The sequence below is a fragment of the Gopherus evgoodei genome, unplaced genomic scaffold (genome assembly GCF_007399415.2).
Source record: "Gopherus evgoodei ecotype Sinaloan lineage unplaced genomic scaffold, rGopEvg1_v1.p scaffold_34_arrow_ctg1, whole genome shotgun sequence".
Taxonomy (NCBI): domain Eukaryota; kingdom Metazoa; phylum Chordata; order Testudines; family Testudinidae; genus Gopherus; species Gopherus evgoodei.
The window spans coordinates 2,671,151-2,684,416 of NW_022060016.1; the positions used below are offsets into that span (position 1 = coordinate 2,671,151).

General features: G+C 52.9%; 1 protein-coding gene across 1 annotated transcript; it reads left to right on the plus strand.

The window, feature by feature from the left end:
* Positions 1-492: 492 nt before the first annotated feature.
* TBCB (tubulin folding cofactor B) lies at positions 493-8,930 on the plus strand. The gene is made up of 6 exons (XM_030544368.1): positions 493-642; positions 4,928-5,071; positions 6,073-6,169; positions 7,736-7,927; positions 8,056-8,128; positions 8,511-8,930. The coding sequence occupies exons 1-6, from the start codon at positions 517-519 to the stop codon at positions 8,626-8,628; spliced, it is 750 nt and encodes a 249-aa protein (XP_030400228.1). The 5' UTR covers positions 493-516; the 3' UTR covers positions 8,629-8,930.
* Positions 8,931-13,266: the final 4,336 nt, after the last annotated feature.

Below are 13,266 nucleotides of genomic sequence, written 5' to 3' on the forward strand. Positions count from 1 at the left end.
TGCATCTATGCACTCTCCCATCCGTGCACATACCTAGCTAGGTACGCACCCATCTATCTATCCTCCCGCCCAGGCCCGCAGCGAGCTAGGGATGCACCCACCTATCCACCCCCATTTCTGCACCAACAGCACCATATGCCCTGCCCTCTCCACCCAGCTGCCCTCAGCTTTCTGAGGCTTCAGCCTTCAGCCTGTCTCTATATTGCGCACTGCCATTGGCTGAATGGGCCTCATCCGCATGTAACGCCGTCTTCTATTGGCTAAGATGAAAGCTGAGCTGCTTGTGGGTTTCACCTGGGGTCGGGGGAGGAGGGGAGCACAGCGTACTTGGATTGGTTGATCCGGGCGACAGAGGCGGGTCGCGAACAGGGCTGACCGTGGTGCGATTGGTCGGCCTGGGCGGGGCGTGCGGCGATTGGCCAGGCGCGCCCGGGGGGCGGGCCGAATCTTCCAGAAGCGAGCGGGCTGCCGGCGGGGGAGCTCGGCGGGCGCGGCGGCGGCGGCGGCGGCGGCACCATGATCGTGTCGGGGGCGCTGGGCGCGGCCTCCCCGGCCACCGTGTCCGTCTCCGTCAGCAGCAGCCTCAACTCCTTCCGCGCGCACAAGCGCTACGGGCGGGGCCTCACCATCGCCGAGTTCAAGGTACCGGGACCGGCCGGCAGCGAACCGGGCAGTGAACCGGGCACCGGACCTGGCACCGGACCGGCCCCTCCCCCCGGGCACCGGGCCTGGCACCGGGACCGGGCAGCAAACCGGGCACCGGACCAGCCCCTCCTCGCGGGCACCGGACCGGCACCGGGACCGGGCAGCGAACCGGGCACCGGGACCGGCCCCTCCCCCCCGGGCACCGGACCGGCCCCTGCCCCCGGGCAGCGAACCGGGCACCGGACCCTCCCCCCGGGCACCGGACTGGACCCTCCCCCAGGCACCAAACCCTCCCCCGGGCACTGGCCCTGCCCCTGCCCCGGGCACCAAACTGGGACCAGGACTGGCCCCTTTGCGGACCGGGTACCAGAGCGGGACCAGCCCCTCCCCTGGACTGACCCACACGCCCCTGGGCACCGAACCGGGACCGACTGACACCGGACCCCCGCACCCCAGGGACCAACCTCTCCCCTGCCTCCCGGTGACCGGACTGGGACCGGCCCCTCCCCAGGCATCAGACCAAACCTGGCACCAAACTGGCCCCTCCCCTGGCACGGAACCGGGACCCACTGACACCAGCCCCTCCCCTGGACTGACTCATATCCCCTGGGCACCGAACTGGGACTGACCGACTGACACCTGTCATCGTTCCCCCTCCTCGCCCCCCGTACCAACCCACTGGGACTTTTAGCCTCCCCCCGGCCAAAATGGGACCTCCTGACCCACACCCTGCCGACACTGCAATCCTTCCTGGTGGACACCAAGCTCTCACCCACACTGACAGCAAACCAGGACTTGCTGGACCCCCGGCACTGGGGTGGGACTGAGATTTCCCTGGGGCTGAGTGACCAGGACCAAGCCCTGTGGGTCCCCTGATTGCCTCCCAACCAGGGATTGGCAGAACCCCATCATTGGACCAGAACCAATACTAACCCTTATTATCCCGGCCTGGGCCAAGCCCTACGGGACCCCCATCCTTCCTTTGACACTGGCTTGATCCCCAGGATGGCTCCTGTCTCTGGACCAGATGGGTCAACACCCGCCAGGACCAACGCTGACCCCACCATCATCTGCCAGGGCCTTCACGGCCTGATCCGCTCACTCCGTGGGACTAACCCCACTCCTGGGAACCCACTGACACCTGCTAGGGCCTGACTCTCCCTTGGACCCCAGACTGGGATCTGTACCCCGCGGACCTGCCAGGGCCTGACCCATTCCCAGACCAACACCCCACCGCATCTGACTGCTTGTGATGGATGCTGACACCACTGACGCCTGATCACCATGGCACCTGCAGGGACCAGACTGACCCCCTTCTGGGACCTGCTAGGGCCTGACCCTCCTTCTTCCTGGGACTAATCTGTCTAGCACCACACCTTCTCCAAATCTCTGTGGGATCCTCCCACGCTTTCCCATTGGTGAGGGCAAGGTACTGGGGAGCACTCATCTGCTCCCCCCCACCCCTGGGGCTTAGGCAAGGCGGCAGGAGGAGCTAATCTCTCATCTGAATTCTTCCTCCCCAACTCCTGTTGCTACTTACTTGATTCCCCACCCTAATCCGGAGTCGCCCCCTGCCTCTGCTGCTTCTGAAATTGTCCAGCTGATGGAGCCTCTATTGTTCCCCCTTCTTCCAGTCCCTTCAGTGATGGCTTCTTGCTCCCCGGACATTTATCTGTGAACAGCATCCTCCTTCCATGCTTCCCCGATTGTCTTTTCCTCCTGTCTTTTCACTTGATCCACATGGCCCTGTTCTTTATATGTCCTACCGTAGTGCTTAGGAGGCCGAGCTTGGAGCGCTCCTTTCTTTTGTGTTTTGATTTGTTTTAAGGAACCTGGGGTGAGATTTTAATACAAACGCCGGGAAGCTTAATAGATGTAGTAGATCCCGTCAAGCCCGGGTCCTTGGAGCAACACGGGTTACAGCTAGACTTGGAAAGATAAGACTTTTCTCAGTCAAAGTCAGTAAACATGGATTTCACCAGAAATTCCCTCTCCCAAAATACTGCCCCCAATAATAATCGAAATTTACAGAGAAGGAAAGTAAGAAAAATGCTGCTTGAGAAATGTAGTTTGATTGAGGGCTGTTTACTTTGTGTATTTTGACAGGTGGTGTTGGCGCGTTGTGTTTCAATGGTGATGAAGCCGTAACTTTTTGAACCTCAGTGTCTGCTGTCATTACAGTTAGTCTGTTCTCCCCATGAGTTCCTGTAATTGTGAACATTTAAATAGATAAACGTAAAAACGAAGCGTAAAACAGCGCAGTCGAGCCAGAACCCTGTTCAGGGGCTAGTAAGTAAGAGCAATGAGTCCCTGCCTGACCCAGCGTCCTGCTTCTGCTCAGCTGAGAGTCCTGGCTGGGGTCTTTGTGGTCCTGAAGGGGCAGTCAGTCTCCTTAGCTCTGTGTCATGCCCCACTCACTCGGTGACAGCAGGGATGAGTGAGTGTGGGGAGACCCCAACCAGGACTGCGAGGAGGAGCCCCCAGCTGTGGGGGAGGCCACCCTGCTGCTGAGTGCCTCCTGCCCCCTTGATTATCTGACTAAAATGCCTGTCTGTCGCGTGTGGGTTGTCCCCCCCAACCACCACCGCTCTTCAGAGAGCTGGGAGTATGCTGTACCTTTCCTCTCCTATTCAAGGAATGAGGGACTTGTCAGCCTGCAGCGGTGTCCTATCTCCGGCGGTTGCCAGTGTCCCAGAGGAAGATGTGAGAACCCGGAGTCGCTGTTCCTGAGTGCTTGCATCTTGTCAGCTTTTGCCAGTGACCAATGAGACCCTTCCGTAACGGGGGGAAATACTCCCCCCAAATCACCCCTCAGATAACGCCCTCTCCTCCCCTAAGCTCCCATAGAGAGACCCACCCGTGCAGTTTGCTCCGAAGGCGAGCAAATCCAGAGCACTCATGATCTCAGCTGAGACCAGGGCGGGAGGGTGGCTCTACTGGAAAGTGTGTAATGGGATCAAAACCAGCCTCTTCAACTCCCCCCTGGGGCCCATAGCCTGGGACTGAGATTCTAGAGCGCAGGTGTAAGATACCTGTGGCAAGATGCCAGCTTCTTAGTAATAATACCTGGCTTGTGTGAAGGGCTTTTGATCAGTCTTGCTTCACAAAGGAGGGCAGTATTGTTACCCCATTTGACGGATGGGGAAACTGAGGCACTGGGGAGTATTTGGACCAGGGTTCCCCGGCGGGCTAATGACCAAGCCAGGAACAGAACCTCTGAATCCTAGTGCTCTGTCCACTAGGTATCACTGCCTCCCTGTGGAGCGCATGGTGGTAACCTAGCACTGAGATGCCCAGCATGGATTGTTGTGTTTTGGTGTGATTGCGTTCTAGCTGTATCCCGGAGCGGGGAGACACGAATGCCTGTTCCCGCACTGATTCCCATGCTGCTTTCTCTCACTAAACTTGACTGATTCCCCTCCCCCCTTCTCCCCTACCAGACAGACAAGCTGCAATTCTCCAACCTGAATCACCTGCCCCTCCAGCCCCTTTTGGTTATTTCTCCGGCCTCTCTGACATTTGCAGTGACCCAGATCCTATCTGAATCACGCTGCCCACAGCAGCTCTGGGGTGCATGGCAGGTCCCCGAGAAGGGCTCTGTCAGCAGAAAATCCAGCCATGCTACGCAGCCAAAAAGTGGATTAACAGCAACTTGGCAGCTAGGTGCTTGTGCCCAGCTGTCTAACTGGAGAGCCATTGCTTCCTCCCCTGTAGCAGTTGGCTGCTTTCCACCGACATGTGTTTATCCCCTCGGAAGGGGAAACTGATCTATAAAGCAAAATCTGACTCTGCAGGGGCTATGTCTCGCTAGGGTTGTGCCGAGCACTGGTTGGTTTGCTGCCTTCTGCGCTCTGTAGGACCACGTCTCTTATCAGTCCCCTGTTCTCTGATCTCTCCACGTCTGAATCTGCCTGCCTAGGTGGGTTGCTCCTTCCCCTCTGTTCTCTTCTGCAATTGCAATCACTGCTGAATTAATGCAGAGCAGCTCCTGGCAAGGCACTGGACTGGGAGCTAGCTGCTTGGAGGCTGCTGAATGCTTCCCCATTGCACCAAAAGCTCCATCTGAGGATCTACAAGACCATCTAGCTCAGATCGCTTCTACCGCTTGCATTTTGTAATGGTCCTGGGTCGTCTTTTCTTCTGTAAGCACCTGTGACGTGATGCCTGTTTGGTCCAGTTGTCACCTGTGTTTGGCTTTGCGGACTCTGGCTTGTATGCAGCAGTTGAGTTTAGGATATGGAAGTGCTGATCTCGGTAACTGGTTGTCTCTCTCCTTTCCCAGTGCAAGCTAGAGCTGGTGGTGGGAAGCCCGGCGTCATGTATGGACTTGGAGCTCTACACGTCCGATGACAAATTTGTAATGAAACTGGACAGCGATGAGGCCTTACTGGGATCCTACCCCATCGACGACGGCTGTAGGATACACGTGGGTATCGGGATTGCAGATCCCCAGTGTAGACAGGCCTTAGTGCAGAGATGGCAGCTGTGTTTAATAGCAGTGGGAACTGCAGCGTATTCTGTAGTGCTAAAGACCCCGCAGAACTCGACTTTTCCTCAAGTCGAGAAATAACTTTTGTTCCCTCTTAAAAGGGCAGAGATTTTGGTTTGTGAGGTTTGTGAAGGGGGTTTTCAGTCACCCAGGGGACTTAGCAACTCGAGTCTTGCTGAAAGGCAGCAGGCTGTGGGTTACTGAATCATGTAGGTGCTTTGAAAAACCCACCCACGAGGTAAACCCTCACCCCACCCTGCAAAACGTGATGTTTGTGTGTAAGGTTCTGCTTTGGCTTGTTTCTTCGGAGACTATTTTTCTGTCAGAACTGACTTAATTAGTACCACTTGGGTTCATAAATTATAATGCCAGACAGGACCATTAGATCATCTAGTCAGACCTCCGGTGTGACACGGGCCGTCAGGCGTCATCCAAATGACCCCTGTATTGAGCGGCCTTGTGTTCAGTACAGCCTGAGAGTGTGTGTACCGAACAAACCCTCCCCACCCTCCAGATAGCGAGTCTCGGAGCCCAGGTCTACTGGGGTGGGGGTGTGTGTGTGCCGGTTTCACAGCCTGAGTGTGAATGGCTGCATGCTTGATTTTTAGCACCATGGCACGAATCTGTAGACCCAGACTCTGAGACTCACTGCTGTGGGTTTCTGTGCTGTGTAGACGTAACTACGCTGAATTGCGTAGACTGTCTGTCCTTCATCAGTTAAGACTGAGCCGATCACAACACGTCTTCCAATCTTCTCTCGCTCTGGCCATCCTTCGCCATGCTTGTCCATACCTTCTTGTTAGGAAATCATCCCACCTCTTTGGAGGACGACCACGTGTTTTAAACATCAAGTACCAGGGCTCAGTTAACCAAGACTAGGACTAAACAAACTGGTGTGAACAAGAGAGGACTCTGGTCACTTGCCTTCTGTTCTCTAGGTTATTGACCGGAGCGGAGCCAGGGTCGGCGAGTATGAGGATGTGTCGCGGGTTGAGAAATACGAAATGTCTGCCACTGATTACGAGAAGAGGCCAGGTAAGGATGACAGCGTTGTCAAAAGACCCGTCTTTGCAGGATTAAAACTTTCGTTCCCCGATTGACTTGACATTTAAAGCCTGGTGGGTTTGATACCAAATGGAGCTTGCCCATGTGTCCTGGTCACGTAAGTGTTTCAGAGTGACACACGCTTAAACGGCAAAGCACCTGAAAATCCCTCCTCGGCTGGCTTTGGCTGGGCAACAGGAGGGCGGGGAGTCTTTTCCTCACCCCTGGGTAATGGTGTGTTCTTCTGCTGCTGTCCCCAAATGGCCGAACTGAGATCCCTCCCCGTGAGAGAAGAAGGCTGTGGGGATAACGCTCCATATACCAATGCCAGGTGGGTGCATGATGAGAACTGCAGCATATGATCTGGGTGCCGTGGCTGAGCTTCTCAGGGTGCCCAGCTCCTCTGACATGGAGATGCACCATGTGAGCAGCGATCCACTGGCATCCTCCACCATGAGTTTTTGAATTGTTGCTTCCTGCATTCTGTTTCCCTCAGTGCTGTCCAGTCTCTAACCTTCCATCGGTTCCCCAGTTTAACAGATCTCACTTGCAGCAACCTTGCCTTGCATAATTTCCATCCACTCCTTGTTCCCCTCACTGCTCTCCTCCCCTGTGTCGCCCTGAAGGACACTTAGAATATCAGGGTTGGAAGGGACCTCACGAGGTATCTAGTCCAACTCCCTGCTCAAAGCAGGACCAACCCCAACTAAATCATCCCAGCCAGGGCTTTGTCTAGCCTGACCTTAAAAACTTCACTCCCCCTTGGTGTTGGTACCTTCCCTCTTATGCATGCTTGGGCAAGGAGTTCCTCCCTGGCGAGAGATGGGGAAAAATGAGATTGTTACAATCCGACTTACTGTAAATCTCCGCTAATAAAAGGGACATCTTCTGCTCCCTTTCGCAGGAAGAAATGCTTTCCTCCTTTTAGGGCCAAAATACCAACTGGCATTATTTCACAATCAGTTAACTCTTAGCACAGGTGAAGACAACCCTGAATGCTCCAGTGATCTTATTTTAGGTTTGGGAGGCTTTGTATCTTTACAGATGTAGTATGATGAGTGGAACTGGAGAAGGGGGGTCTGGTTTCAAGAGGGGCCTGATTGAGTGTGACACTGAGGGGGTTCATTGTATAAGCTGGGCCTTCCTGCTTCCAGATCCCGGGCTCTCAGCATGTAACATTGGCCTCCCTGCATGCTCAGTAAAGATCTTTCCTAAACAGCCTCTGCCTCCTGCATCACATGTTGCTGGTGAAAGATGGATGGTGGCATCCAGATGTTTTACTGCTGCTAGGTTGATCTAGGCCCCAAATGTAGCTGTTTGAAATGGAAAAGTTCCATCAAAATGTGAAGAAAATTAACTAAGGAAACATGAAACCGACAGGACTGTTGATATTGCTTGAGTTGAGTGCAAAAAATCACTGGAAAAAGGGAGGAAACAGATTTAAAAAGAAATTCCTCAGTTCTACTCTTGGGTCCTAGAATACGTGGGAGCAGATGTTAAAATGTCCTCATCTGACGGTGTCCTTTTAAGCCAACCATTTCCCCCTCTGGCTTCCAGACTCCGTGCGCTCCTTCCTGAAGCGCAGCAGGGTGGGGAAGTTTAACGAGGAGGAGATGCTGAAGAAAGAGGCGGAGCAGGAACAAAAACTAGCAGAAGAGAAGGCTCTGGCGGAGGCCATTTCAGTGGGTGCTCGGTGTGAGGTACGGGTCTCAGGCCAGCCCAACAAACGGGGGACAGTCATGTTCGTGGGTAAGTGCCGCTGGCCCCCTGGTTCTCTGTTCCTTTCCACCCTGTCTGATTGAAAGGACAATTCTCCTAGTGAAGATCAAACATACAGAGTGGCTGTGACTCAGTTTTGACTCTCCTCCTCTCCGCAGGGTTAGCGGAGTTCAAACCGGGCTACTGGATCGGCGTCAAATACGACGAACCCTTAGGGAAAAACGATGGCAGGTAAAAACCCTTCCTCTGTCCAAGTTCTGTCTTGGTGCAAATGAGTAGCCCTGCCCTGTTCCCAATAGGGGCCCAAGTCCCTGGACTTGCCTTGGGACCTCGCTCCATGTCTGTGCCAGCAGCTTGTATTGAATGTCACCCTGAAAACAGTGCTGAGCAATAATCTGGTTTGTTGTGGACCAAACGCATGCCAAGGTGTTAACTGCCATCCCTGTGTGGCTCCATCCTTCCATTAGGTCAGTCCCACCTGGCCTACGAGGAAGGCTGCAGTCAGAGCTCGGTGCCTAGCATCTGGTGATGCGTTGCCGAGACAGCTGTGCATGGGAAGGGGGGGTTGTGTCAAGCCGCTGCGGATCTCATCCCCGACCCTTCCTCTTCCCAGCGTCAATGGAAAGCAGTACTTCGAATGCCAGCCCAAGTACGGCGCCTTTGTTAAGCCTCAGTACGTCACCGTGGGGGACTTCCCAGAAGAGGATTATGGACTGGATGATGAAATGTGACCGGGAGACGGGAGAAAGGAGTCCACGAGGACCCGCCGCCCTCTTCACGTGGCTGTCGACATGCTGTGGTGTCTCAGTGGGCTGCTGCATTCCGATCCTGCTAGTGGGCACCTAGGTGAGGGAGAAGATGTGACGAGCACCTTTTTTTTATTTTATTTTTATTTCTTCTGATTGTATCTGTTTTGTTCAGTGAAAGATGCCATATCCCTTATGTTTTTTCTCCCTCTCCTCCATACGCATCAGCTTAATGCAGTGACACTAATAAAACTGCCTGGGAGGGACTGACGCTGCAGCTTAACAGTGATCCTTTTATCTGGAGCGTGTCGTGTGCCGAGATCCGGCCCAGTGGCTCCAGAAGCCATTGATCAGTGGTTGGAGTGAGGGCACAAGGAACCCGCAAAGCAGCTATGCTACGATTTAAACCCAGGGGAAGATTTGGGTTGGGCAAAGGAGTTAAAAAAGCAACGCATTGGGAAATAGAGCTTTTGTCTGTGTGAATATTGTGATTGAACGCGCATGGGGTATAACTTCCTCAGGCTTGAACCATGGATTAGGAGCCTAAACCACAAAATCTGTATCGAGGCTGCAAACCCCTCAAACATCCTGAGATGTTTGGAGCCAGGGTTTGCTTAGTTCACATCCCTTTGTCCTTAAACTTCGCTTAGTTGAAGGTTACCCCACTAACATGTCCGCTGTGAGACACTCAATTTGAACTCTCCTTTATTCTCAAATTCCCCCTCACCCCCCCCCAAAAAAAAACCCAAACCCCAACCCCAAGCAGAATTCTGGCCCTGTAAAGGGAGACACGCCAGAGACTCCCTGAAGTCCTTTGCTATTGATTTTACATGGAAGGTGCCCAGATGCTAAGGTGATGGGCAGCAGTATAAACATGAATAGGTCTTAATTCTTAGAATGCCAAGCGTATAAATACCTGCCACCGTGCAGTTTACAGATAGCTACTGATTGACACAGTGTAAAGCTGCAGTATGCCCCTTCAAGGGTGCGTCTTGGATGGATGGGACCACCCTGAATTCTTGTCCGTTACCTCCTCCCCATGCTGCCTAGCTGCTGCAGTGACTAGAGAAGGCATAAGGTGCATCGTCAGATCTTTAGCACCTTCTCGTTGTACCCCTGAGGTGTTAAGTGTTAGTCAGTGCATAGCTGTCAATTTCCTGGTGGCTTGACTTTAATTGTAGACAATGGTAGTTAAGGGAACAGATGTGTTCCCCAGAATATTAGTGTAGTGGCAGGTGACCGTACAGCCCCTTCTCTCTGACTGTTGTGGTTGATCTAGCACAGAGATCCTTTGCCGCTGGCTGTCTGTGTGGATGTGCAGCTTAACCCTTCCCTGCCTCTTCTGTGGGTGACAGTAACGTCCAGCAGAGAACGTCCTCTAACCCCCTCTCTGCAGACCTCTCACAGCACCATGAGGGAATCGTCCCTGTTTTCACAGCCTACAACTTGTATTTCTCTTCCACAATGAGGCCGTTTCAGGACCCTCCTGTAGCTTAGCCTCCAGTCGCTGCCCTTGCGCTGTCTGACGCCCATTGTGCCGAATCTGTTCTGGCAGAGGTGCTGCTTCCTGAGGAAGAGAAGATCCTGAGTGCTCAGCTGGCAGGCCGCTTTCAGAAATACACCTGCCGCATTGCGAGGGGCATAAGCGCGAGTAGCACCGTGACTTCCCAAGTAATACGCAGTTACGTGTTGGTTGATCTGGTGACAATTTACGGTGCAAGCTTGATTGGTTTGGGTTCCAGTGAGCGTGCTCTTCTCGAGCAGATTGAAAAGGCAGGTCCCCTGATAACCATATTAGATTTTCCCACAATGCTTTTCACTAATGGAGAACCCCACTGTCGTGTTAGAAATGGAGAGAGCTGTAGGTCCCTTCCTATAGAAACTCCTTGAACACTTGCAGAGATCTTCCCCCGAATCTCAGTTAATGCACTCAGCATGGGCCATGGGCAGAGGGCTGAAACCTGAGGTGGCAGCTTCTAAATCCAAGAGCCTCCACTGTCTCAACTAAAAAATCCAGTTCTGTTAGCCAAGGCCGCTGCAGGCTTATCAACTGCTAATATTGCCCAGGAACCACTAGAGGGGGTCAGACCAGAGGTCCTAGTTCAGTATCCTGTCTTCTGACAGTGGCCAATACCAAACAGTGCAGAGTGAACAGAACCGGGCAATTATCAAATGATTCATCCACTCTCACCTTCTGGCAGTCAGAGGCTCAGGACACCCAGAGCATGAGGTTGCGTCCCTGAGTATCTTGGCTTATAGTCATAGATGGATCTATCCTCTATGAACTAATTATTTTTGAACCCAATTATAGTGTTGTCCTTCACCGGTGGAACTCCTTTCCAGGAGATGTTGTGGAGATGTACTTCCTTTTGTTTGTTGAGTCGGTATGGGCTACGTGAATGCTTCTAGTGATCCAAGCCCCAAAATCTTCCACCTTCCATTGTTCTAACAATGGTTCTGACGCTGACTTGTGGTGTGATCCGTGGGCGAGTCTCTGCCTCTGGCTTGTGCGACACGGTAACAAACGAATATTCACTCTGCGTATGGTGTGATCACTAGATTTTTTTTTGTTTGTTCTCTTGAGGACCTGATTGTGCCATTCTGGCACTCTCAGCTCTCATATGAAGTCCCTTGGGATGTATAGTTCTGAGGCTGCTTTACAAGAAGCCTTAACTCCGCTAAATCTGCCACTAGGGTACGAGGGGGACAGGACTTCCCGGGCTGTACTACAGTGGTCTCAGGATCCCCTACAAATGCTGCATTCAGCAGAGCAGCTTTTGGTCAATTTCACAATCGGGCATCATGGGGGTGTGTGGAAAGCAAGAGGTGGTGAGAACTTGGGTTCGATGATAGGCCGCCTGGTCAGAATTAGTGTCTTCACTGTGTGCGTTTCACAGGATTAGGATTGTTCTGTCTTGATTTTTTTTTCTTTTTAAATCCTCTGTTGCCAAACTCTGGCTGAGAGAGAAATTTTTAAAAACTGTGATGTAAAATCATGGTCTTGCTCTTCGAACCCAAGTGGGTTCATCATATTTCTTCTCCACACTAGCAGCCTCTTCCGAAACCTTCCCACCAGAGGGATTGCTGGTGTATTTTAACCACCCTCTGAGCAGCGTTAAACTGCACACGTAGCAAGACTTCCAAAAAACTGGGTTTTTTTTATTGGATGCTTCAATTTTTCAGCTGCCCAAGCTGAGCCTGTTAAGGGTCTGAGCTTCAGGGAGTGCTGAGCATCAGCTGTCTGAAAAATCAGCTTCTTCTAAGGGGTCTCAGTTCAGCTGCCCTCAATTGCTTGTCACTCCTGAAAAATCTTAACCGGAGACATGGAGCCAATGAAGTGCTCCCGCTGAAATGCTGGTAGCAACAATGGGGAACTAAGGAACGCGTCTGTGCATCCAGTTCACAGCTGTTCAGCCAGTCAAAACCAGTGCCTTTTTGTGTCCTCTGCACACACTACTGCTATTTCCAGAACAGGATGGGGGCTGCAGAGCGACCGTGACCTCTGCGCTACACCCCCTCCATCAGTTGCTCCCAGAAGGGCATAGCTCTAATCTTGCTATGCTCTTGCTAATACTGCTTCTGCCACTGAAGCAGACTCCAGGGGCGACTCTTAGCTTTTGTGCCACCCCAGGCACGGCAGGTAGGTTGCCTTCGGTGGCGTGCCTGCGGGAGGTCCCCGGTCCCGTGGATTCGGCGGCGTGCCTGCAGGAGGTCAGCCCGTCCTGCGGATTTGATGTACCCACCTCCAAATTGCCACCGAATCCGTGGGACCAGGGACCTCCTGCAGGCAAGCCACCAAAGACTGCCTGACTGCCACCCTTGCAGGAACCGGCAGGGCGCCCCCCACGGCTTGCCGCCCCAGGCACTCGCTTGGAGCACTGGTGCCTGGAGCTGCCGCTGGCAGACTCCAGCAGCCATTTCAGCCTCGAGGCCTGGCTGAACTGATGTCTTCTGCATCTCTTGTAAACAAACTCCCCACAGATCTAGAATATCTCTTGTAACTGACACAGGAGTCACAAGCAGCTACGGCAGAGCTATTGTGGGTCTGGACTAAAACATAGGTGGGTAATTCTGGTCATGGATTTTTCCTATGTGACTTTGGATCCTGCTGGAGAAAAGTCGTATCTGATCTGATGCAGTATTTTGGTGCGCTTGTATTGATATCGAACAGGGTAAAATACTTTTTCTGGCTGGATCAGTGAGAGGATTATCTGAGCTTACCCAGACAGTCGCCAGAGACCAGACTTAACCACTTGATTAAACTTGTGCATTAATTTTCCATGGGAGGTTGGGAAATGATCCAGCAATACTAAATGCACAACCTGCTGGCAGAACACTGTGATGCTGACCTACAGCTGGACAGGAAGTGGGAGTAAATCTGTTCACTACCCCTGCCCCTTCTCCCATCAGAATCAGGGCTTGAACTCACATTGATGCTGGAGGGAGGAGGCTGGATTGGTCCTTGGTAAATAACTTCTTTACTCTACTGCTCCAAGCTAGCAACTCCCTTTTTCTCTCTGCTAATGCTAGGCCAGTCCTGCCATCTGTCACAGCTTCATGGTTTTAAACCCAGCCCGGCCAATGGCTTTTATTTCACTAGGACATTGAAACCTGGATTAATCA

Bases quoted from the DNA above. Each gene is read 5' to 3' on its own strand.
- TBCB (XM_030544368.1), top strand. From the start codon at position 517: ATGATCGTGTCGGGGGCGCTGGGCGCGGCCTCCCCGGCCACCGTGTCC. The intron at 7,928-8,055 runs GTAAGTGCCGCT...TCCTCTCCGCAG, and splicing joins GGGGACAGTCATGTTCGTGG to GGTTAGCGGAGTTCAAACCG. The intron at 8,129-8,510 runs GTAAAAACCCTT...TCCTCTTCCCAG, and splicing joins TTAGGGAAAAACGATGGCAG to CGTCAATGGAAAGCAGTACT.